General features: G+C 48.7%; 1 protein-coding gene across 2 annotated transcripts in view; it reads left to right on the top strand.

Annotated features, from left to right (window-relative positions):
- The window catches only part of LOC142589699 (uncharacterized), a 224779-nt gene that overhangs the window by 24228 nt on the left and 173264 nt on the right, over positions 1-27287 (top strand). The window contains exon 1 of one of the 2 annotated variants that reach the window (XM_075701246.1): positions 15233-15556. The exons of the other annotated variant lie outside the window; for it this stretch is intronic. Coding sequence (XP_075557361.1) covers positions 15469-15556 — 88 coding nt within the window. The 5' untranslated portion in view covers positions 15233-15468. Of the gene's footprint in view, positions 1-15232; positions 15557-27287 lie in introns of those variants that run through there. 2 annotated transcript variants of the gene reach the window in all.

Genomic DNA, 27287 nt, shown 5'->3' with positions numbered 1-27287 from the left:
ATAACGCCCTCTCCGGGCCTTTGCCTTCTAGTGGTACTCTACACGAGAAACACGCCGCTCGACTTGGCCCTTGCCAGCTTCTTCTTTTCCTAGTTTTCCCTTCGCTCGCTCGCTTCCTTCCTTCCCGCTCTCTTTCATCCGTCGTCCTTTCCTTCCTTAATATTCTCTCCCTTTTCTCTCTCTTTCTTTCTTTCCACTGTACTTCAGTTCTTCCTTCTGTGCTTTCTTTTTGAACTATTTTTGCCTTCTGACAGTCCTTCCTACCTCTTTTTTGTCCTTAATTCGGGCTTTCACCCCTTTCTTTCATTTCCATGTCTTTATTTGGTTCCTGGCTTGCTTTGCTTTTTCTTTCTTGTTCTTGTAGCGAAGAGATTGTAGAAGAGACGCTAGTGGGTTCAGCGCTACTGGCTCTAAACGCTAGTGGGTCGAGCGCTCCTGCTCAGCAACGGCTCTCGTGCTTGGAAGCTGTGACTGCCCTGCCCGTCGACGTTGCGCTGCTCCCGAGCTCTGCCAAATAAACACCTTTAGAATTGGTGGAGTGTGCGGGGTAACCTCAGACGATCATCCTGGAACTCCGGTCCCGTACCCTACCATCTGCCATGCCCCAAGACGCCTCCCAGCAAACGCCTCCTCCTGCACCCACTGCGTGTCCCGGGGTGCCTCGTCATCGCGACCCTCCTATCTACACTGGAGCGGACGACACTGACGTGGACGAATGGCTCACGGCGTACGACAGGGTAGGCGACCATAACAAGTGGGATGAAGCAGCCAAATTGAGCCATGTTGTGTTCTACCTCGCTGGAGTGGCCAGCCTGTGGTATAACAACCATCAAGCAGAGTTCCAGACATGGTCGGAATTTAAGACTTCCCTCGCCGATGTATTTGGTCGCCCTGCTGTTCGCAAGCTGCGTGCCGAGCAACGTTTGCGAGAACGAGCTCAACAGCCAGGCGAAACATTCACCAGTTATATCGAAGATGTCCTGGATCTATGCAGGAAAGTCGATTCGACCATGGCGGAGTCTGATCGAATCCGAAACATACTGAAGGGCATAGAAGACGACGCCTTTAACATGTTGCTGGCCAAAAGTCCACGCTCTGTGGCTGAAATTGTCACACTGTGCCAGAGCTATGAAGAACTCCGCAGGCAGCGGTCACTGACCCGTCGATCTCTACCGCGTGACGAACACCTCGCTGGTTTGGCTGCCATGTCCACCCAGGCAGCGTTGCTCGCAGAAATGAAGGCGTTCGTCCGCGAGGAAGTTGCCCGGCAACTCTCGTTGATGGATTTTGCACAGCCGCAGTCGGTACACGCGCCTACGCCAAGTTTTGCGCCTCCGCTTCGCCGCGTCATAGCGCAAGAACTGCACGAGGTTTTGCCTGAGCACCACCAGCGTGTTCCTGCGGCTGCACCTCACAGCTACGCCGAAGTCATGGCCAGGCCCCAACAGATCCCGACGGCTGTGCCACTCAGCTACGCGGAAGTCGTCACCCAGCCTCAACAACTCCCTCAACGGGGACCTCTCACGTACGCCGAAGCCCTCGCTATGCCCCGACAACAGCCTGCTATGCAATCACTTCACCAGGCGCCACGTCCAACGCGTCCTTCCACATGGATGGGACCTGCCGCAACGACTCGGTGGCGTACAGCGGACAATCGACCAATATGTTTTGCGTGCGGCTATGCCGGCCACGTCGCACGCTACTGTAGTCGCGTGCAGTCACCTAGCGCTACACCTTATGGGCCAAGTTCTATGGTGGGTTCTCCGCGCCCTTATTACGACGACGAACCTCGGGCTGCGTCACCACCATTCCGCCGGTCCGCCAACATCCGCCGCTCAACTTCTCCACGCCGACGCTCCCCATCACCGATGCGGCCTCGTCCCGAAGCTCGGGATGAGGAAAACTAATTGTCGCAGTCCATGAGGCAAGGGCTGCGACGCCGTCGAAACGCGGAAGTCCTCAACGTAGCCCGACCAATGTGATAGACGTGTTAGTTGACGGTGTGCGCACATATGCCCTCGTGGATACCGGAGCCGCTGTATCAGTTATGGACGCAAAGCTTTGTCGCTTCCTTCGAAAGGTTACGACGCCCATTGCTGGATTCGCCCTCCGCACAGCAGGCGCACAGCGTATTCACCCGATTGCGGCGTGCACCGCTCGTGTTCTCATCGAGGACGTTGTATACGCGGTCGAATTTATTGTGATTTCCTCGTGCTCCCACGAAGTTATCCTGGGGTGGGACTTTCTCGCCCGCCACGATGCCGTCATTCATTGCGCACGGGCCGAACTAGAACTGTCGCCGATCTCAGATATGACGCTTGCCGATAATGCTTCTTTTGCAAACAAATTACTCGTCAGACACGACACCAACGTTCCTCCCAACTCGTCAGTGATTGTATCAATGCATTGCAGCAGCCTCTCTGACGCCATCGCACTACTTTCTCCATCAGGCCGCTTTTACACTCGAAAACGTCTGCTGCTGCCTTTTGCGACTGTGAACGTCAAACAGGGCTCCACAGCTATTTTTGTCTATAACCCGTTCTCATACCCTGTGATGCTGCTTCAAGGCGAATGTCTTGGCCACGTGGAAGTGATCGACGCCGTACAAATTACGGATGTTCCCGAAGACACGTGCTGCGCCTGTTACAACACGCTCGGTTCTCTCGCGACGTCCGACCCTTTGCCCACAGGTGTGTTCGATTCATCTATTGCCGATGGCCTCACCCCACTTCAGCGTTCGCAGCTTCTGCGCATCTTAGAAGAATTTCGTTCTTCTTTTGATGTCGAGCAACCTTCCTTGGGCCGGGCGTCTGCTGTCACGCACCATATTGACACTGGCTCCCAACCGCCATTGCGGCAACGACCATATCGCGTCTCGGCCACGGAACGTCGTGTGATTAATGAGCAAGTGGACGATATGCTTCGCCGCGAAGTGATCCGACCCTCGAACAGTCCATGGGCATCCCCTGTCGTCCTTGTTACGAAAAAAGACGGCTCGGTACGGTTCTGTGTAGACTATCGCCGCCTGAACAAGATCACTCGCAAAGATGTATACCCGCTGCCGCGAATTGATGACGCCATCGATAGCCTACAAGGAGCAGAATTCTTTTCATCTCTAGATTTACGCTCCGGCTATTGGCAAGTACCCATGGCTGACGTAGATAGGCCGAAGACAGCCTTTGTCACACCCGACGGCTTATACGAATTTAACGTCATGCCGTTTGGACTTTGTAATGCGCCAGCAACTTTTGAACGCATGATGGACACAGTCCTCCGCGGTTTGAAGTGGCACACGTGCTTATGTTATCTCGACGACGTTGTTGTTTTTGCCTCTGACTTCACCACGCACCTTCAACGCCTACGGCATGTTTTGACTTGCTTAGCGAACGCTGGCCTTCAACTGAACCTAAAGAAGTGCCGATTTGCAGCGCGGCAGCTCATGATACTAGGTTATGTCGTCTCGAAGGATGGAATCCTCCCCGATCCAGCCAAACTTCGTGCCGTAGCTGAATTTCCTAAACCGACGTCCGTCAAAGAACTGCGCAGTTTTGTAGGTTTGTGTTCCTACTTCAGGCGCTTCATTCGCAATTTCGCCGCCGTCATATCACCCCTGACGAAGCTCCTTGGCAGCAACGGACCTCTCCATTCGTGGTCGTCCGAGTGCGACGAGGCGTTCACTAAGCTCCGTCGTTTGCTGACGTCTCCTCCCATTTTGCGCCACTACGATCCAACGGCACCTATTGAGGTACACACAGATGCCAGCGGTGTTGGCCTCGGCGCTGTATTAGCACAGCGCAAAGAAGGGTTTCCTGAATATGTTGTGGCATATGCCAGCCGTATGCTTACTAAAGCCGAGACCAATTACACCGTCACGGAAAAAGAATGTCTGGCGATCATCTGGGCGCTTACCAAGTTCCGGCCCTATTTGTATGGTCGCCAATTTGATGTCGTCACGGACCACCATGCACTATGCTGGCTGTCGTCATTGAAGGATCCCTCAGGCCGTCTCGCCCGCTGGGCGCTTCGCTTACAGGATTACGATATCCGCGTACTGTACCGCAACGGACGCCAGCATGCTGATGCTGACGCCCTCTCACGTTCTCCCTTGCCAGACGACAATGCCTGCTGCGCAATATCCCAGCTTGACGTCTCTTCCGTCGACATTGGGACCATCGCTTCTGAGCAGCGCAAGGACCCCTGGATTGCCTCCATCATAGACTGCCTTGCTGATCCGTCATCGCAGCCAACCACTCGTGCACTGCGCCGTCAAGCTCGCCATTTCGCCATTCGCGACGACCTGCTTCATCGACGCAATTACACCTCTGACGGCCGCCAGTGGTTATTAGTTGTACCTCGAACCCTGCGTTCTGAAATCTGCGCATCGTTCCACTCTGATCCACAGTGTGCGCATTCGGGACTTTTCAAAACCTACCAGCGCCTCCGACGACGCTACTACTGGCGAGGAATGTACAACTACATTCAAAAGTTTGTTCGTTCATGCCCCGACTGCCAGCGCCGAAAATCTCCACCCCACCTCTCGCCAGCTGCCCTGCAGCCTCTACCCTGCCCTACCCAACCGTTCGGGCGCGTTGGCATCGATTTGTATGGACCACTTCCCCTGACGTCGGCTGGTAACCGCTGGGCCATTGTGGCAGTAGATCACCTTACCCGATACGCTGAAACCGCCGCTCTCCCAGCAGCTACAGCGCGCGATGTTGCATCCTTCCTGCTTCGCCGATTCATCCTGCGGCATGGTCCACCCCAAGAATTGCTCAGCGATCGCGGACGCGTCTCCCTGTCGGAGGTAGTTGAAGCGCTTCTCAAAGAGTGCCACGTTGTTCATCGTACGACTACGGCGTACCACCCTCAAACGAATGGCCTCACAGAACGCTTCAACCGTACGCTCGGCGACATGCTTTCCATGTACGTTGCCTCCGACCACACGAACTGGGACGCCATTCTGCCATTCGTCACCTACGCGTATAATACCGCTACGCAGAGCACCACTGGATTTTCCCCCTATTTCTTGCTGTATGGTCGACACCCTTCGCACACCATCGACACCATTCTTCCGTACCGGCCGGATGCATCCGAGTACGTCCCTATTTCTGACACGGTCCGACATGCCGAAGAGTGCCGCGACCTCGCACGGGCCTTTACTTCCGATGATCAAGAGCGCCGGCGGAGCACTCGCGGTGACGCCACTGCCACGGTCACCTTCAATCCGGGAGCGCTCGTGTGGCTCTCAGTCCCTTTAACTGCCCCTGGCCTCTCATCAAAACTGGTCCCTAAGTATGAAGGCCCTTATCGTGTTCTCGAACGCGCATCTCCTGTAAACTATGTCATCGAACCAGTTGAGCCATCTGAAGCCATGCGCCGCCGTGGACGAGACATTGTCCATGTCGACCGTTTAAAGCCTTACTACGACCCGCTCATAGTGACGAGCTCTTAGGTCGCCGGACGGCTCCCTTCTCGCTGCCGGGGGGTGGTTGTAGCGAAGAGATTGTAGAAGAGACGCTAGTGGGTTCAGCGCTACTGGCTCTAAACGCTAGTGGGTCGAGCGCTCCTGCTCAGCAACGGCTCTCGTGCTTGGAAGCTGTGACTGCCCTGCCCGTCGACGTTGCGCTGCTCCCGAGCTCTGCCAAATAAACACCTTTAGATTCTTTATTTTTTCGTGCGTTTCAGTGCGTGTTCTTTTCTTCAAATCTATCTATCTATCTATCTATCTATCTATCTATCTATCTATCTATCTATCTATCTATCTATCTATCTATCTATCTATCTATCTATCTATCTATCTATCTATCTATCTATCTATCTATCTATCTATCTATCTATCTATCTATCTATCTATCTGTCTGTCTGTCTGTCTGTCTGTCTGTCTGTCTGTCTGTCTGTCTGTCTGTCTGTTCCATTCCATCCAATCCCATCCATCCGTCCGTCCGTCCGTCCGTCCATCCATCCATCCATCCATCCATCCATCCATCCATCCATCCATCCATCCATCCATCCATCCATCCATCCATCCATCCATCCATCCATCCATCCATCCATCCATCTGGTATTATTGCGTTCTTTCTTTCGCACACTAAATTCGCGTTCTTGCGTACCACGCTTATCCGCGCGCGTACTTTCGCTGACCTGGTGAGCTGCCTTGTTACGCTTGATGTCTTTCATTTGAGATGACTGGGAAGCTCGCGGCATTTCGACCGCGATCTTGCGGTGATGCGCGGAGCTTTATCGATCCCTGGAAAGGGCCCGGCCCTAGGCGGCTTCGAGACCTGGGTGATGGCGAGGCGATCTCGGCATCGCAAGAACAGAGCCTCCGGCAATACCGGCTCAACCTGCTCCCGTGGAAGCGCCGACGCATTTCGTCGGCGTCGGAATGGAGACGGCTTGACCAGACTGGTTCGCGCAGTTCTTGACAGCGTTCCTAATGACACCTTCGGCGGGCTACTTGGTGAGTCTTCAAAAGCTGCGTCAGCGTTGGGCACAGTAAAAGACGCCGGACAAAAAAGAAACAAGCAGGACCGAGAGCTAACTTCAATGGACGTATTCCGATCGCATGGTGCGATGTATAGGGTTTTGCGTTGTGCGATTACCGTTAACGGCAGTTGAAGTTAGCGCTCTGTCCTCGGTCTGTTTCGTACAGTCCGTTCTCACATACTGCACTTAACTTTGTCCAAGCCAGCCTTGAGTGGGGCTATGGGTGTTCAAAGTTAATCCGTAGCTCTGGGCTACGGTGTCAAACATAGCCCACATCTTGGTTTTGAAACTTATAATAATATATAGATAAACATAAATAACTAAACAAATGTCTGTCTGGCTATCGCTCGCTCGCTCGCTCGCTGGCTCACTCACTCACTCACTCACTCACTCACTCACTCACTCACTCACTCACTCACTCACTCACTCACTCACTCACTCACTCACTCACTCACTCACTCACTCACTCAATCAATCAATCAATCAATCAATCAATCAATCAATCAATCAATCAATCAATCAATCAATCAATCAATGTTATTTGGTTTTATAAGAATATATTAAGAGTGAGAGAGAGAGATACAGAGAACCCGCCGTGGTTGCTCAGTGGCTGTTCAAAGTTAATCCGTTGGGCTGCTGAACACGAGGTCGCGGGATCGAATCCCGGCCACGGTGGCCGCCTTTCGATGGGGGCGAAATGCGAAAACACCCGTGTATTTAGATTTAGGTGCACGTTAAAGAACCCCAGGTGGTTGAAATTTCCGGAGTCCTCCACTACGGCGTGCCTCATAATCAGAAAGTGGTTTTGGCACGTAAATGCCCATAATTTATTTTTTTTGGGGAGATACAGAGAAAGGCAGGGAGGTTAACCAGAGGTAGTTCGAGTTGGCTACCCTGCACAGGGGAAAGGGTTAAGAGGGCTAAAAAGAGAAAGAGAGTGGAAGGGGGAGATGGAGAGAAAGCTAGACGAGCACTAACAAAGCGCGTACACTATAGAGCTGTAGGGAGCGACTCGCTGTGTAAATAGCGTGTGCGGTAATGATGTAGGATATGTTTTTACTGCCTCTGAACTACGAGCAAGCGCGATCTGACGTTTATTTACATTTTATCCTAGTATTTGTTTTTTTATTTTTCTAACCAGCTTATGCATATTATGCATCGCCTGACTTGTTCAAGAGATGTAGCCGGCGTCATACATGATGCCAATCTATCCGACACAGATATCAATTGGCGAATGAGTGAGTGATTGATTGATTGATTGATTGAGTGAGTGAGTGAGTGAGTGAGTGAGTGAGTGAGTGAGTGAGTGAGTGAGTGAGTGAGTGAGTGAGTGAGTGAGTGAGTGAGCGAGTGTACATAAAGTCTCTTGCGCAAACTTCAAAATTCCGCAGCGTTCACAGCCACGTTCATCGCATTGCCCACTTGGCGTCTATACTATAGCTCAGACACTCCACCACCAATCCATCACATCTGCGCCACTCTGCCACCACGCTCCTAACTCGAACTTTGTTCTCGTGCCCCAAATTTTTACACTCATGACTTCCCCTACGGCCATTTGACAAAAGCTTTCCCGCTAATGTTCCCAGTGTATAGCGCCACACACCAAGTCGCCTATTCCGAAAACTGCCACATGCCGTCGCACTGTGACTTTCGTTAAGCCTACGTAAGACTGGAATATCCCTCGCGTTGTTCCTTAATACGTCTTTGTTTTTTTCCTCTAGTTTTTTTGGTAGTAGCGCCTTCCAGGGCGTAGCGTAATAAATGACACCGCGCGTGATGCAGGCGAGCTCCCTCACTTCGAAGTTAGTCAAGGCGGTTCGCCCGTTTTTATTATTTTGTTTCTTGTTTTCCTGTGGACGCTTTGATTTACACGAACTGTCTACCGCTTCTTCGAGCTGGAGTTATATACGTGCTACGCTATTCTTGATAGGTGAGCCTATACCTTGCCTGATAAATGATTTCGCAGGGGCTACGTACCTCTGAGTCCGGGCTCGCACTCGAACGCATGGGTTATTCATATATGGCACGTAAGAGCAATATTTCTTCCAGTGGGCTTCGTAGAGCTCTATTCGCAACGGAATACACTTCAGCAGAAAAGAAAAGCAAAATATGAGAACGATCGAGAAAGGAAACATTGTTGTTTCTTGATCGAGTGTTTCTACTTAATAAGACAGGCTGGTTATCGTGACAAATCACTTGCTCAAGGGCAGTGAAACTGAGGGATAACAATAGTGTTTGTCAGTGTGCAACGTTGTACGAGTCTTTATCAAGCAAAACATATTCTTTCCTTGTATATTGGAAAAACAGAACAAGACAAAACAAGAAGAGAATAAACTATGCTCAATTTATTAATCAACCAGTCAGTCATTCAGCAAATCAATCAATCAATCAATCAATCAATCAATCAATCAATCAATCAATCAATCAATCAATCAATCAATCAATCATGGTTACATCGCGTAATAGAATGCCTTCTAAAGGACAGTGATGCCCAAACGCGAACATAGTTGATCTGTTTGGGGTATTGTATTCCTATTACGTATCCTTATAATAAGCCAGACGGATTTTCTTGTCTATTTCCTTAATAGAAGTACCGCAGAGGTAGAACAATAGAATAACGATGCTTCTAGTGCGCGTTTTTGATTTCAGTGGTAGGGGCGGATTATAGTGACAAATGGGTATTCTTCCTTAAAGAAGGCGATGCTGAGGGAGGGAGATATTGTTGCTTCGTACGCATTGTTAAATCGAAGTTTTCATTGCCTGCTTCAACCGGATTTACGTGTCGGGTCCGTGTCCCCGCGCACGCTTTGCATAGAACTTGAATACGTCGTCGGCGACAAAGTAGATCCAATGGGCGTACGTCTATTCTGGTTAACAAAAATGTAAATCGCGGCACCAGACCGGGTACACGTGATGTCGGCTCGTACGTACCTCTGGAGCACGCGCACCTCTTAATGGAAATAGCGCTTGATACTCAACTGCTTTCTTTTTATTTTATTATCTTCCTGGCGCTTGACCTGCCGCATTGTTGTACCACTAGAGCCATGCCCACTCACAATACCAATCGTCTAATATGGGTATGCCCCACTGTGAAACGGTGGGTATAGAATTCTTTAAAAAAAGTACCAAGATATGTTTCTTACTTCTCTGTGCATACAGCTCCTCATCACTATTCTTCTCTCTAGCAAACATCCGCTGTCGTCTTCGTGATACCGCAGCTCGGACGTCTTTAAAGGTGCACCCGAATGAACGCCTGTTTGCATTTTCGCCATAGCTTGTGAACTGTGCATGGCGTAGGCGAAACATTTTGCGTACAAAGCTTTACTAATGAGGCTAACGCTGCGGCCTGCGGGGTACGTAGACAAAGGTTGTACGAGACTGCGCCTTGCATGGAACGAAAATAAAGTTTACGAACCGCATTTCCTTGTGTATAGTATAACATCTAAATGACCGCTGTAGTATCCAACAAGTGGGCGGCAGCTGCATAAATTTCTTTTTAAGAAAGGTTCCAGCTGCAGACAAAATTTGTATAATGAGAAATAATTCACTAGTGTTAGGTGATGGACGAGGACCAAACGCAATCATCACGGTTTGCTTTTTTTGATAGGGAGAGAAACAATTTTTAATGAGATGCTGGAGTTTATACATATAGGATATCAGAGCGGTGTGCTTAACTAAGCTTGACCGGAGAGTGAGTGAGTGAGTGAGTGAGTGAGTGAGTGAGTGAGTGAGTGAGTGAGTGAGTGAGTGAGTGAGTGAGTGAGTGAGTGAGTGAGTGAGTGAGTGAGTGAGTGAGTGAAACAACTTTATTTGGTCCACAATAGACGCGAGTAAACTCAACGTCACCTAGTTAGGCCCACTCGGGGGCCATCAGGTGATACCTGACGGCCCTCTCGCGAGCCCTCTGGACTGCCAGGATTTGAGAGGTCTGGTCGTGGGCCCTAATGAGCTTCATCATTTCCTCTTGGGTGAAAGGGGGACCGGCAGAGGCGCAGCCCCACAGGACATGGTCAAAGTCCGCATAACCACCACACAGAGGACAGTCCGGGCTTGGGAACCGTTCGGGGTACATTGTGTGCAGCGCTACGGAGCTCGGGTAAGTGCTTGTTTGCAGAAGTCTGAGAGTGACTGCCTGGGCCCTGCACAGCGAGGAGTGCGGCAAAGGCAGCAGTCTTCATGAAAGATAATTATGTTTGCAGATCTCGTTGTACAAGCAGAGAGGCTCGGGTCGCCCAGGAGAGGACGCGTTACCCAGCGCACGGTCAGTCAAACATAGGTAATTTAGGCTACCGCTGCACCACAAACGCCAGTCCTACCTCGGACTAAACGCCTCCGTGACCCAGAAAACGCGCATAAACGTCCTCGTCCATAAGAGGCGTAAAAGCTGCTAATGACGTCAAAGGTTTCGGACAGCATCTGACGGGGACTGGATATCAAGCGACCGACCAACTTCAATTATGCACGAAAAAAAAAAGAATTATAAGCGAGATGGTTACGCTGAAAGCTTGTTGTCTGAGTTGTTCGAAAGATATAATTCAACGCAATAGCAATCTAGAATACAACCAGCAAAGGGTACAAAAATGTGTACTACTAATAAAAAAATAGAGGGCCAAGTTGCCTGCTACTCGGGGAAGGAGACTGAAGCAGAACTAACGAAGAAAAAAAAGGGAGTAGCGGAACTCGGAAGAAGGCAGTAGTAAGGCGGAAGTGACCCTCAATGTGCTTTCAGGATTTCCTCAATCCCCCAGGGGCCACGCCAGTCGGTACATTTTGTCTCTTTAGCATTTGCGGATACAGTTTTTCTTGCGTTATATAAAAGTGCCTTTCCCGCTATTCACTTCAGTTGCCGGCTCAGTGGCTTCACTTTGCGTGTTTATGTTTCCGAGATGGTGTGACCTTCGCACTTCCCAGTGAGCCAAAGCGTCTACGAAGAGCGCTCGGACAGCTGTGTGCCGAAGAGTAGCTGCTGAAAGCTAATGCTTCTTGCTGTTGCGAGCTTTTTGTTACCCGTCTCACTTGCAAGACTCAAGGGCGTCTCCATATATACGCCCCATTTAGCGAGGAATAGTGTAATAACATCTTGGTCGTGCGAAGAGTTCTCCAAGGCCTTGGCTAACGCTCTCGGGAACGTCATCCCGAGAGCGTTACACACACACACAAACACACACACACACACACACACACACACACACACACACACACACACACACACACACACACACACACACACACACACACACACACACACACACACACACACACACACACACACACACACACACACACACACACACACACACACACACGCACGCGCACGCACAAATGTCGTTATTTACGTAGTTTCACCGAAATACGTCCACTCCAGAAGCTCCCCTCTCAATAAAAGTGGTACGTGGGATTTTCTCAAAAGCCGACACTCAGTACGGCTTTAAGAGGAAGCTTCTCCTCGGGACGAACTCCGACGCTGCCTATTCAAATGCATGTGAAACGCAGAAATGATTTTATTCGGCAGCCAACAGATTTGAATAAAATTTGTTGCGCTCGAGAGAGAAAGCTGAGTTTTGTAACGGCTGTATTAATCAGAATTTTGATTTAGGGCCTTAATTTTCTTGTGGAAATTTTCGAAAGCTAATAAAGTAAAAAAAAGCATGCTGAAGAACAAAGTTTACACATACATAACTACTTGCCAAAATAATATAGTCCGCTGTTTTATAAACTACATCCATTAGAGCATTTGAAGCGGACAAACGTGATATATGAGCTTACAGGTGACATGATATCGTAACAGTTTCTGCCAGAGTTTTATTATAATCCTGCCCAAAAATTATTGGTAGTATTTCCGAGCGGTGTATACTACATCAGTTTCGTCCACTTTAGGTACCTCAGTATCTTCAGTTCATAAAATTGTGATATCGTTTTCTATTTCTGTTACGTGGCTATAAACTTCACGTTTACGTTTTCTTAAAGCTTGAGATTTTCTACAAATTAAAAGAAAAAAAAATATTACGCCGAAAATAAAGGTATCCTCCACACAGATGACAGATTTGAACTTTCTACTTTCAACTTCAACAAACATAATCCAATTCGAGCAGTGGATGCTGAACAATTTGATTTATCCGTTTCTATCCATTTATAGATGAGTAAAACTGTCTCTTAAGGCAAACCTTCTTCGTAAAGCTGTACATGCAAGAATGTTGTCTCGACGAATCAACTTGTGTCCCAAGCTGACCTGACTGACAGCTCACTAACCATATATAGAGTGCTCGTTGTGTTGGGCAATTGTTTTTTTTTAAATTTACATTTATTTAAATTGCATTTAACGCTAACTTGTGTTTTCGATGTGTGCATGCTTATGCTGAAAGATCGAGTAGCCGTCACCACTCTACGGTGGTGAGGTCTTCTTTTATTTTTGCCATCTGTGCAAAGAGTGACCTAGATGCATGTTGAAGTTAGAGAAAAAACATTATGGGAACTCCTAAACTAAGAAATAAATATGTGGAGGGTAAAGAGGATATAAGATGATATGAGGGAACGGAGAGGTATGAAAAGCTCAGGGCCAGATGACGTTGAGGAGCAGAAAGAGAGAAATAATGGAAGATAATTGGGAAAAGGGAAATGCACTTTACATCATAAACGTCCCTCTAATGGCGGGAGAACATGCTCTATGTTGGGATTGATATGAGCGTTCACCAAGAGCGTTCACAAAGAGAAGGGATTAATTTTAGTGTGAGAATGGTTCTATATCTAAACACTAGATAGGGTGACTGGGGAAGTACCTAAAATAAATAAGAAGACATGTATTTTCTTTTCCCATTTTAACTCCACGTCTCTTAAGCCAGTGCTATTGTTTGGCTCTGTCCTCGCCTCTGATTATCAGTGGCCTGACCATTCTCTATCTGTTCGCAGATGGTTTGCTAGAAGTCTTATTTGCATTTGATTTGGGGGAAAGTGGATTTTTCTTCACCACAATCCACGACTCCAACCCAACCCCCTCCTCCTAGTGACTCCTAAAAAGACAAGCGTAAAAAGATCACCTTCTGATCTCTAGTGAATGCATAAAATAAATGTGTCGGTAACGCTTGCGCGGGAAAGATAAATAGAACACTATGGGCACGGATACCCAATTAACGTGCAATACTTCCACGAGAGCTCCGAACGAAACGAGGACTAACAATACGGTTTACCCCTCATCCCGCTACCCGGCTCCCTTCCATCCCATGTCTCCCGCAGCATTTTCCCTATGAGGAAACACATTGCAATCCCATTTCGGAGTGCACGGCGGCGTGGCGCCAGCTAGTGGCGGGTTTCCGAAGTGGCGACACCCCTGGGAGTGCCGGAGAGCGCCTCGAGAGAGCGTCGCGAGACGCAAACTGGCAAGCCTGGCAAAGCAAGCTTAGAAGAATCGGGAGAAAACTGGAAGGGAAGAAACCATATACTAATAGGAGTGCTGGATCAGTATACGGTACAAGAATAAAGAAATCTTCCCCTTTGCGCTTTGGACAGACGACCTCGATCGAGAGAGTGGGGGCTGGAAGCCAGCGCTACCCTAAGAAGCCACGCGCTGGGCGGCGCCCTCTCGTGCGCCGAAGCGGAAAAGGAACTGGGAAACCTAATTTGCACCGTGGCGCCATCTTGTTGTGAGGAGGGGATACACCGCGACGCGCATTGGAGAGTCAGGGAAGTCGGAGACAAAGAAGGGAGAGAAAAGGATGCATACGTCGCGCGCTGAGGGAGAGTGAAATGCCCGAGTGCCGGCATTCTCCCGGGGCACTCGCGCTGTCGACATCCCTAGGCTTCGGAAGTAGTGAGGGAAAAAAAGGGAAATCAGATTTGCTAAGGCGACTCTCGGGCTTTTCCCCTTCCACTCCCCGCCTTCTAGAGCACGGAGAATAGAGCAGGAAGAAAGGAAAGGGCACACACAAAACAGAAAGCGTTTTCATGAAGGACAAAAGGGGAGCTGTATGTTTGAGACAGGCGAGCAGGAGGGCAAAAAGGGCACGTACGTGGGGATAGAAGATTTCGAAAGAGGATGATCCGGAGCACGCCGGCCAGCTTCGGGCCGGGATAACGAGGGCAAGAACGGGGACGTTTCGACGGGAATCGAGGGAAGAGCAGAGACACCGTTTGGTGGTGGCATCGGAGGATGGGGAGCGGGCGAATTGGGGAAGAATGGGAGAAGGGCGCGACGTGGAGGGCGTGGGCAGGGAGCGGGTGCGGGGAGATGGGGCGCAGTTTGGAGTGCGAGAACTCTGAGCGCACGCGACAGTTGGAACGGGAAACGAAGCGGAGCGCTCGCTGTCGTCGAAGGCCGTTTTCGGCCGGTCCGTTCTTTTCGTTTCGTTTGTCGGTGCGCTCGCTCGCTCGCGCCCTTGTTTGAAGCGAGCGCCGGTGCACGCCCGCGCGCGCGCGTTTGCGGTGGACGCGATAACGAGTGCGTCCTGCCGGCGCCGCCTCTTCGTCCCGGCGGCGTTCGTACGATGTGTCAAACCGGGCTCGAACGGCCCCCTCGCCGCTGCCGCCATCGCGGCCGCTTCCCTCCTCCTCTCCTAGTCGTCACACCGGCCAGTCGACGGAGCACGGGCTGCAGCTGGTAGCAGCAGCGGCGGCACACGTTTTTTTTTTTGCCTAGTCATCGTCGCCCGTGTCGACAGCGGCGTCCCGGCGTTCTCGTCGGTAGAACCGCTGAGTTATTCCCCGATTTAGAAACTTTGCGATCCATCTGAACCACAGCTCTCTTTTTTTTTTTCGCCCAGCCGTTAACGCGACAGTGTCGTGCCGCCTCCTGTGAAGTGTCGGCCGGACGTCTGTCAGTAGGCTCAGCGCTGCGTGCCACGTCTTAGGCTTCCAGAAAAGACAAACTACATATATAAAGGCGAGGAGTCTGTCGTTGTCGACGGGAAAGTTCGCGGCCAGTGGCTCGGGCAGCGTCAGCAGCAGCTGAGGCCCGGTGTCGCGACGAAGCTGTTAGCGCTCGCGGAGCGTATGCGTTCATTCTGGATCTTCTGGCGCCGGAGACACAAGGTGGGACAGCGGCTGTGCGAGGAGGACTCTCACGAGCTGTGCGAGAACGGTGAGTTGAATTGAGCAACGTGTTCAAACTGTGCCGAGGCTTCCCTTTCAATCTTCGATTTGGGTTTCGCATTCCGTTCGGAAAGGCAGCAACTCCCCCACCCCCCCCCCCTAAAAGAATATAGTAATAATAATAACACGTAATGCAAAGAAGGAGCAAGGCGTGCGGACACGGACACAAGAGAAGTGGACAGCACGAACGCCTACTGTCCACTTCTCTTGCGTCCATATCAACACGCCTTAGCCCTTCTTTGCATTATGAATCCTTACCAAGTAGCTCAGCTTTCTGTCGTTCTAAAATAATAATAATAATAATAATAATAATAATAATAATAATAATAATAATAATAATAATAATAATTCACCAACATCTGTGTACTAGTCGGGCAACTTGAGATTCTTCATTCACAGGGAAATGACTAGTCGAGAAACCGCGTCAAACTACAAGATTAGAAAGTATTCAATAAATTAGGATAGATCGAGGAACAACATTTGTGCATACAAGCTGTAAAGAGGTACCACGGATAGAAATAGAAACTGCATTTACAGTAGCGTAACAAGCCCCATGTCCTAAAGGCTCACGACGGCAGCTTAAAAGCTTACCGAAGCTTAACGAAAAATCTAAACGATTACTACAACGGAAACACGAAAGAGCAATATCGCTAAGCGCACAGCCCACTACCTCGTGGCTGACTAATTAAGGACGTTAGGTTAGGTTATCTAAAGGAGCGGTGACTCCACTTTATGGATTACGTTTTTTTTTGTGGTCGCTGTCTATCAATGAATTAAGCAGGGAGAGTTCGCAGATCAGGAACTCCTGTCGCTATTACCGCTTTGGCGATTGTTACGCGTCACGTGTCACATGCGCCGACACAAGGACGCGTGTACGTGCCAGACAACGAGATCGTTTATAAACTCGCCCTCTAACGAACCTGAGGTGAGCGATGGCTAACGACTCCCAAGGCGTACGTAAAGGCACGCTCTGCTGCACCGAACAGCGGTGATCCTCCAGCACGCTGCCACACATGCCGTAACCGGCACACGAAGGATTTAACGACGCGTGACGCGTCACTTCCGCAGGGTAGCGTGCAGTGGCCCGATCATCGAAGGCCGCGATACGAGGCTCATTGGCCAACGCGCACGTCGATGAAGGTAAGGGGTGTAACGTGGGTGAGTGATGAAGGTGAGTGTAACGAGCCATGCCCAGCCCAGCCGAAGCCCACCGAGACTATAACGCCCGCGTCGCTCACGTTACGTTGCCTGGGATATCTTATCGGCGCCGACGATGGCATCGGGGAAACGATGACAGTTTGTGAAATACAAAACGAGGCTGGGTCGGCAACCAATTAGAAACCTTGTTCGCGAGGGTATACACACTCGGACATTTTTTTTTTTAACATGGCGTAGTTCACCGAAATGGTTTGAAAACGCGCACGTACCTAGATGGACGATAAGGGAAAAGGAGGAACGGGCTGGCAGGCGCCGGCGGATGCGGTGCAACGCCTGCTCGCTGTTCAGGAAGGAGGGGATAGAAAAGTGAGAGGCGGTGAAGGCGGTGAGGAGACGCAGAACGAAGAGGGCTGCAGCTAGGACGACACGCAGGCGCTGACTTCCGATTATTTCTATTTGGAAAAGCGAGATAACTATTTGCTCGTGTATAACATACTGATATCCGAGTTAGCTTAGGAATATAATAGATAATTATTGCGCGAATGAAAGAAAGTGACATGACGCAAGAAACAATAAAGAAAAGACGCGTAACGTTTGTGTAAGTGCAGGCTACCGACAAATTTTATCAAAATGAAAAAAAAAGAAAGCTCCCTTACATACCCGTAATTGAACCAACAGAGCGCCAGCACTCTAGATATGCTTCTATCGGGAGAACTATATAAAGGTGCACCGATCGTTATCGCCACCTGCGAGCAATCATGCGTAACGAACAGTCTTGCAGAAGCCGCGAGATAGGCCACCTACGCTCCATGCCTCAACTAAGACGCAAAATTTCCCCGAGCAAGGCTTCCCACGCACCCAACTTGCCCCAAACGAGATGTTCCGTTCCCACTGGTACGATTGTTTGTTGAAGCAGTCGTTTATTTATATATATTTGGGCGTTGCTGGGAACAATAGAGGGGCGACAGGGATGACGCAGTCAATCCACGTGTTCAACCCTTAATTGCGATTCTAACCCGAGGTCCGCAATCTTGGTTAGGTCAGAAGGAGGTGTGTGGAGAAGCGCGCCCGCGGGTTTCCAATATCGTCCAATCGAGCGGCGATAACGCAGACATTGCCTGAGCCCTTGATTTCTGGGTATCCGTGAAATTGACCTGTTCCCACAAGAGGAACGTATTGCTCGCTTCACTTTCGCTTCCACTTCCAACCTCTAACGAGGTTCAAAGGTCTCACTTTATGCGTCTAAGCAAGCTAAGGTACAGGGTGGCTGCAGAAAGCTGTCTGTATGCAGATGCACCGGGACACGCGGGATAAGATACTGAGTGCTGGATTAAAAAAAAAAGAAGACGCCAGGCGTATATACATAATCCTTCCTGCGAAACCGCTGGCTGATCTCCGCCCAAAGTTTGCCCAGAGGCAGCATTTTTGCATGAATTCTAGTTTAAAAGCTGCGTTCGCGGGCCTTACTTGCCAGCTTAGTCGGGCGTCGTCTGCGGCAACGCCACTCAAACCACGTCGGTTGCACTCTGTGGAGCCATCTCTGGCGCCACGGTGAACGTCCTGTTTTTTTCCTTAGTAGCGACAGACGGCACCAATAAGTTTTATTTCACTTTACTTTGTCCATCATACTTTTCAATTACCAACAAATGATGTTCCCTTTGCTTTCGTTGGCGTCAATATATATATATATATATATATATATATATATATATATATATATATATATATATATATATATATATATATATATATATATATACCTGGTGTCCCATTTAACTTGGACCAAGGTTTCACAAAGCAAAAGAATACCATGAGCTCTAGAAAAGACTGAATAGTAGCAGCAGCCGTGTGTGCTTACAGCCAGTATTTTTTTTCCTCACAAACTTACTGAATGCTTTTATTGGCGAACTTTTTCATTATTGCTTGAATCGCAAACATGTAATTACAAAGTTGTAGGGCACGTTAAGTAACCTCAGAATCGAGCATTTCTTTTTTGCTGAAGTGTGCCTGGTTGTTTTTTTTCCCAAGAAAAAAACAAAAAACAAAAGCCCGCGAAATATGCGAAATATGAAACAGATGGGCGCTCGCGCGCCGCTAACTAAAGCGCCTCCTAGCAACATTTGAAAGATATACGGCTGCACTCGTTTATCGCCGCATCGTATAAGGCTTCGTCATGTGGGATGGCTCGAGAGGTTTCGCGACCAAACTAGCGTGGTGCGATAAGCGTCAGCCCCATCTGTGGACGCAAGAACGTTGTCCGCGATGATGAGGCCCTCGGGAAAGCTTTAACCTTCGCGTATTATGAAACAAGGCTGTAAAAAAAAATCTATCAATGTTAAAAAAAGAAAACTGTGCGCAAAAGAGCACGAAAATAGGAAAATAAAGGCAGCTCTCGGAAGAACAGAAGGTACTGAACGGAAGAGGTACTGAAGAGTTTATTTCCATAAAAAGTAAACCAAACGGACGTAAGGCGTTTCAGCCACCCACAAAGAAACATCCAAAGGTGCAACTGGTATTTGCCATTTACCCTTTCTGTCTCTTGAACTCAGGAAAAGAAGCAAAACAAAGCAGTTTCTTGCCTATTTCTATCTTTGTCGCAAGGTTTTTTTTATGTAAGGATAGGGTGACATCATGAAGCTGCGTTAAACAGTCACGTTTTACACCAGTTTCGAGCGGTCATTTTACACTGCCACTTATAGCACGAGCTCAAACAGGTCACCATCTGAAGCAATACAGTACTTGCTTCTTTCCAATACCTGTGCTGTTGCTGCTTTGACCAACGACGTTGCTATCTCGCGGCAGAATCTGCTTATTTTTGCCTTTATATAGGGCGTCCGGTGTGGTACTTTCGCTACTATACGCGAGATTTTTCACGTAGCCCCACAAGAAGACCAGCGGTGTCATGACCCGCGACCTTGCAGGCCAGTGTACAGGTCCGTGCCGGTCAATCCACTGTCCAGGAAACAGCTTGTCGAGCCACGCTCGAGACTGACGACTACTATGCGCAGGATCACCATCGTGTTGAAACCAGACGTTCCGAAGGTGCGCAATTGGAACGTAGCAACAGACGTCGTTCACGAAGCCCTCGAGGATGTCGTTGACGTATGGTTACGTCGTTAGAGTTTTGTCAAAAAAGAAGGGTCCGGTGATGTTTCCATCGGAAATACCGACATTTTCCCTTTATTCATTACTTCTCTCCACCTTGCGGGTTTCCGCAGAACTGCTACGTCAAACTCTTGCCTTTGCTTCGTGTTGTCGACAAATTCGACTTCGCCCTGCCATCTGCTAGCCGCCTGGTTAGCTCAGATGGTAGAGCGGCTGCCCCGGAAAGGCGGTGGTCCCGGGTTCGAGTCCCAGACCAGGACGAATTTTTCTTCAACTATGAGGCTTTTCTTTCGAGGAACCCGTATGAGTTTCCTTTGTAGCAATTGCTACGAACGGGTGGATGTCTCATTTTCCCTTTATTCATTACTTCTCTCCACCTTGCGGGCTTCCGCAGAACTACTGCGTCATCGAAAATACCGCACCACAGATTAAACGAACACTAGTATTTGTGTCGCGTTTGTGCCAGCCAGTGGCGATTCCTATCACTCCAGTACTGCGCGTTGTGAAAATTAATTTGTGGCGTTTCTGAAGAAAGTAGCCTCATATGTCCAAAGCACGTGAGTGAGGAATTCCCGTTCTTCTTCACATTTCGTGAAAATCCAATTGGCAAAGTCAAGTCTGTTTTCAAAATCTCGGTCTTCAAGTTTTTGATGAAGATGTACATTGTACGGGTGCATATGACCTTTCTTTTTTTTTAAATCCGCCACACTGATGACCTCGAGGTTCCGGCCTCCGCACTGGCGTCGCGCACGCTATACCGCGAGGGTTAGCGGCAAAAAATGCCAAAGCATCCGTTTCCGCTTCTTCAACTACCGTCGCACTTCTGTGTCGCTTTCTTGTGAAGCTACCCGTCTCGCAAAGGACTTCGTACATTCTAAGTATTGTTGACGGACCAGGGCGTCCTCCACAATGCTACATCCAGGATAGCTTGGCTGCCTTCCTCTTGTCGCTGTGCGCCGCCCCCAGAGCCGGGATCATTTTAGCATTCAGAGCATTCGTGAAGGGCATGTCTTCTTGAAGAGCAGGTCACTGGCGCGGTACCGTTGAGAGCTCCCGTTATTATCTACGCACTGACACGTCAAGCGAAAATTGGCTGCGGCTTAGCTCAGCTCACCCTGGCTATGCAAAGCGAAAGTTTGGTTTAGCCTGGTTAAGTCTTGGTTTCACTTGGTTAACCTTTGATTTAGCTGTAGTTACTATACTAAAATATACAATCATCATTAAGCCAGGTATCACTTCTCACAGACCACGCTGCGAGCTAGCCGCAGCCTATAGTTTAACTGACTCTCCGTGAGACGTAATGCTGGAAGCAGAAGGAATCGGCGACGCCGATCCGGAGAGACCTTGCTCAGCCTCGAAAAAGCGTCACCGTCGTTACTTCTGCGTCGTGGGTTGCCATGAACAAGAAGGCCTCAATCCCAACATCAGATTCTACCGTTTTCCTTGAAGGCCTCACGAAGTGGAGCGTCGGGCGCGCTGGATAGCTGCAGATCGATCGTCGCGCTGGGTAAGAGAAACTTCGCACCATGCTGGCTGCTTCGTCTGTCTTGAAGACGAGCACCCGGTTTGCTACCCTATTCTGGGGGTGGGGAAAAGGGGAATAAAAAGAGGAACAGAGGGAGAGAGTGAACACTGAGTGCGTGTGGGAGGATGCACAGAGACACTATAAACATAAGCCGGTGCTCTTCAAGTAGTGTACTAGTGCAGGAATCAGTTTTCGTGACAGTGATGGGTGTGGCCACGGTCCGAGTGTCTTGGACTCGGAGAACGGTTTTGAGTCCAATCTGTTTAATGTTGTCCTCAGAGGAAGGAAGGAAAAAGTTAGGAGAAGGCATTACGCCATGCAGCCAGCCTTGGCAAGCGAACGCTCCGTGATGCCAGTCCCTTTGCTCAGTGTCGGCCTAACACGTGACCTCTTGCGTCGAGATCACGGAGCAAGAATGGAGATTTGCCGAGACGTTTGGTTCCCGGTAGTTGTTACTGGGTGCGCGCTTGTTCTGCTACTCTAGCGCGACTCTGCCTGCAGCATAGATTTTCTCACTATAACACCTAGAGGGAAATCTGGCGCCACCGTCTATGTGAGTTTCCTAAGGAGCGCTGTGCCGTCATGGGAATGAGGGTATATGTGTCTGCGAGACTTGTGTTGGCTGGTGTTGTAAGAGGCTTCGTCTAAAACGTGGATATGGCTACACGAATAACGCGTTCCTAAAGTAAAATCTTCATAAAATGTTTTCATTCATGCATATTACATCTTCCAGTAAAGTTCACTCACCTAGAATGCATAACCAAGCGAAGAAAAGCAAGAAAAGACGACAAACAGTTTCAAAGCGAGTGCGAATCTTGTCGTCTGTCCCCCAACTTTAGCGGCGCGCTGATACTATTTACGTTTATTATAATTGTACGTGCAATAACAAGTTCTCATAGTTAAACAAAACATGTTTTTGTGTAATAATAAAGCTAAAACAGCTTTTTTATGTGCTGTTTTAGTAGAAAATGAATCATTGGGACAGACGGAGCGGTGCTTGCCTGGCTTTCCGAGAACGATGGTAATCCGAAGTCACAACATACCAGCATTCCCATGCATACCACAGCGCAGCAGCGCCAGATTCCCCTTTAGGTAATGTATTGAGAAGCTCTATGGCCTGCAGAGCGGGAGCACTAAAACCAACCGTGCAATTTTGACGTGACGATCACGTGTTGGGCCGACAGGTGTGGCTTCAACCGCGTTGCGCGACGCTTCCTCCGAAGTGTTTTTTTTCCTTCCTTCTTCCACGTTTTAACGTCACATGAGCGGCCATAGTGGCACCACTCGGATACACCAGCGCCGTATTCGCCTCTAGCGTGTTCAGTGTGAAACTCCTATTCGGCAGCTGTTAGCAGAAAAATGCGGAAGTCGCAGTGCGGGCGTGTGTTCTTCACGCCCACTTTATCTCGGCAGAACAAGCGCTGCCGTGCCGTGCAGCGTACGTGCCACAAAGGCGTATCAGCAAACGGCCAGCAAACCGAGCTGCCGAGTTTACCAGGCTATCAAAAAATAAAAGAGAGAGAGAGGGAGAGAAGGAGTGCGGTCGCCATCCGTTTTGGGTGTGCGCCTGAACGCCGCAGGGTATACGCACACGCTCCGCCTGCAGTAAACGAATGCGCCGGCCTGCTCTGTATACATCTCCAAGCGCTCGCAGACATGTTTTTGTAGTACGTTGCGCTTGCTTTTCGGCGTTCGTATATATAAGTCGGGAAGCACTTCTCGAATGGCCTATCACTGCAAAGTGACAGAAGTAGTGTTAGGTTTCCCCACCATATAAACTGGCTTTTCTGACCGCAGCACTTTTCTTCAAGATCCCATATTTTCGTACACTGCTGCTGCTTGTTTTTGCTTTTGTTGTTGAGCGCTCTTTGGTCTCGTATTTTATCTTACTCAATTAATATAATTCAGTAGTACCGTAGTTACTTACTGTAGCATGTTAAGCTTCTCACGGGCGGACGAATGAGCATGTAATTTGGCAGGTTCATGCAGGAAAGCAGCAAGCTTACTTGAAAAACCCAAAGTCCCCCCCCGCCCCATTTATATATATATATATATATATATATATATATATATATATATATATATATATATATATATATATTGTATGTCGCCTCCACCAAAATGCCGCCGCCGGGATTCGATCCCGCGACCTCTGGCTTAGCAGCGCAACGCCGAAGCCATTACGCCACAACGGCGTGTTATGGTGAATGAAGTATGGCACTACGTATGTATAAAGAAAAACGCTTGAGAGAACCATTTTATAACGCTTAACCCACAGAAGTTCATCAATAATTGAAAACGTATAACATACCGGGGAAAAATATATATATTGCGGGGGACTGAACTATGATTTTATACCCCTATTGCAAAGCTGAAGGTTGTCTTGAAAAATACTCCATGTAGTCGGTGTGAGCCGCAGTCAAATGGAAACGAAGCTCCGAACGACTGGCTGATCGACTAGGGGCGGCTTGCACGAACGTTTAATGACGAAAATAACAATGAATTTAAGAACGTGTTCCTGTGCGGAATAGGCGTTGTCTATGGAACATTTAAGAACGCGTTCTTAAATTCGTTAATATTCTCGTTATTGAATGTTCGGGCAAGCTGCCTCAGATGGCGAGACGAGTACGCGGCGAGAACTTGCTGCTGCCTCAGGTAACCAGTTCGGAGCAGGAGGAATCGCTGAACTCTGGTCATTTGATTCTCGCTGCGGCGTCACCTCCTTCATCCCCGCGCGTCCGCGTGCGGCATGGTCATCAGCGCTGCGCACTTGCGTCATGCAGCTCGAGCCACGCGAACGAACAAGAACACACGCGGCGCCGGCCGCCTTCGATAGACGAGAGGACTACGGCACGCCACGTCCGACACCGCGGCGTCATCCTTAGGTCTGTAGTTCACGTACTCGTCAAACCAGGAGGGCAGTAGAGAGACAGGCAGAGAAAAAAGAGAGAGAGATGGAGAGAGATAGAGATAGATATATAGAGAGAGAGAGAGAAGAGAGAGAGAGAGAGATGGAGAGAGAGAAATAGACAGACAGACAGACAGACAGACAGACAGACAGACAGACAGACAGACAGAGATAGATAGATAGATAGATAGATAGATAGATAGATAGATAGATAGATAGATAGATAGATAGATAGATAGATAGATAGATAGATAGAGAGAGAGAGAGAGAGAGAGAGAGAGAGAGAGGCAGGGGCACGTGCCTGTTCTTTTCCTCACCCGAAAATTTCCATGCCTCCTAATGCATTTCTGACACCATTTCTGATTGTTTAGTTACACAGACAAAAAGCTCGTGTGTTTAAAATTTATAAACTTCGTCGATTGTCCACAATTTAAAAGCATTTTTAAAAAGAAAATAGTGGCGTAATTAGAAAAAAGAATATTCTCTCCACAGTCTGTCATTTTCAATGATCTCTTCTAACTGCAACAAGCCTCATCAAATTTGTTATGTAGAGGACGCCCAGCAAAACGATGTCGTCGTTTTTTATGCGATTTAGCAATGAGTTTCCGAGGGAAAGCTTGCTCTTGACGAATTAGGCAATCAAACACGCGAGAAAGCAGGTAAACGAACGAACAAACGAGCGAATGAACGAAGAGAGGAAGAAACAAACAAGGCAAGTAGGAAGGAAGGAAGGGAAAGAAAGACGGAAACAATCAAGCAAACAATCAGTAAATTATGAAAGACAGAGACAAGGCAGAGGTCGTCTCATTTGCATTTTCCATTCCGCGGGTATCGTTCCGCGCTCGCAATAAGCCGCTGTCGCAGCATAGCGGGGGGATTCCTGCTTTATACAGATCGCCGCCGCTTCGACAGGAACGGAGCTGCAGCCAACCTGTGCCCACTGGGAAATCGCGGAGCCAACCGCGCCGATGGGGAAACGCGCCTAAGCATGACCAACGAGGTACGGCGCGTGCTAGGCAGGGCTCCGATTTGAATATCGGAGCGAGGCGTCTACCCGCGGATTCTGCGCGGCGCCGTTGCGTTAGTTACAGCGCTGATTGCGACTCCATGTTGTCTCGGAGAAAGCTATGAACTACGCACACACACATACACAAATAGTCGGTCTCGTTCCAATGGCGAAGCATATTGACAACGGTAGCAATGTTTAGTGAAGCACTCTAACTTGTTGGCCAGCGTTCTGTACACCGGGTGGTATAGAACCGAACCAATCAGATAGGCCCGGACGGCTGCTGCTACGGAGCCTCTGATTGGCTCTAAGCGCCATCGTTACCATATTCGCCAATGTGGCGGAGTTTGACGATGCATGGAATGGCCCCCTGCGTTTTATACAAAGCAGGCAACGCTGCAGGAAACTACGCAAGTAGTGCGGCTGTGGAAGTATCAGTACGCGTGCTTCGAAGGACTGTTCTTATTTTGTTTTATTTGGTACAATACTGCGGACTATAGAGTTTCTCACTATATTACCTAGAGGGAAATCTGGCGCTGTTGCGCTGTGGTATGCATGGGAAGGGCAGTATATTGTGACTTCGGATTACCATCGTTCTCGGAAAGCCAGGCAAGCACCGTTCCGTCTGTCACAATGACTCATTTTCTACTAAAACAGCACGTCAAAAGCTATTTTAGCTTTGTTATTACAGAAAAACGTGTTTTGTTTAACTATGATAACTTGTTATTGCACGTACAATTATATTAAACGTAAATAGTATCAGCGCGCCGCTAAAGTTGGAGGACAGAAGACAAGATTTGCACTCGCTTTGAAACTGTTTGTCGTCTGTTCTTACTTTTCATCGCTTGGTTATGCATTCTAGGTGACTCAACTTTACTGGAAGATGTAATATGCGTGAATGGAAACATTTTATGAAGATTTTACTTTAAAAACGCGTTATTCGTGTAGCCATATCCACGTTTTAGACCAGCCAGCCAACACAAGCCTCGCAGACACATATACCGTCATTCCCATGACGGCGCAGCGCTCCTTAGGAAACTCACATAGACGGTGGTGCCAGATTTCCCTCTAGGTGTTATAGTGAGAAACTCTATGCTGCGGACAATACTCCAAGCAGTAGAGGATGCAAACAAAAAAGGAAAACATCCGTCCTAACAAATCACAATGTATTATGTAGTAAGAGTGAAATTGATGGTAATTAATTCCACTGTATTTGTACGCGGCAAGAATGAATATTTATATAAGTGTTAGTCGTTACGAATACAGTTTTGAAGTTTTGATGTGATGACTGTGTTCATGACGTGAGGCTCGACCAGTGTTATACAAATGTTGATATGCAACGTTTTATACGAAATAATTTCTTCATATACCACAACTAACATTTGTGGGCGCGAGTTTACGTCAAGTCACGTATTACTCGTGCATATTCGTGCTCCTAGTAAGCCAACACACTATGCTTTGGTCGCTATGATGACAGCGCAAACTGTACAGTACAGTTCGCGTGGTCACCATTACTGTGCTATCATCTTTTCTCGTCTTCAAATCGGCAACATCGACGACACAGACGCGCTTTTTCCAGCCGCTTTAGGTTTCAAGGAACCTGCCAAGGGGAACTCATTGTTCGCGAAGCTCCCACATGAATCCGCTATTCAAAATTTGATTGTGGGGATTGGTGGTGTCGAGGGCGGGCCCCAATGTACTCATTTGCTGTAGCCACTTAACGTTGATGATTAGAAAGTTAATTACCGTAACTTCGCTAATTAAGCTTGTAATTGCGGAAATTGCTCTGTATCTAGGGGCCGCTTGTCCGTACACTCAAATGTTAAACATAAAGTTACCGTGATTGAAATTTTTCCAATTAAAAAGAACACCCTGTATATCGCAGTACAAGGACAGCGACATCGCACAGAGCAATCTATCTGGACGAGCGCGCATTTCAATGGTGATAGTTATGCTTCGGCCGCGCGCTCCACTGTTCGCGTTTCTTTCCATCGTGATAATACATACATACATACATA

This window comes from Dermacentor variabilis, chromosome 8 (genome assembly GCF_050947875.1).
Source record: "Dermacentor variabilis isolate Ectoservices chromosome 8, ASM5094787v1, whole genome shotgun sequence".
NCBI lineage: Eukaryota > Metazoa > Arthropoda > Arachnida > Ixodida > Ixodidae > Dermacentor > Dermacentor variabilis.
Note: the sequence above shows the minus strand (reverse complement) of the source record. Positions and strands in the feature narration are given on the sequence as shown.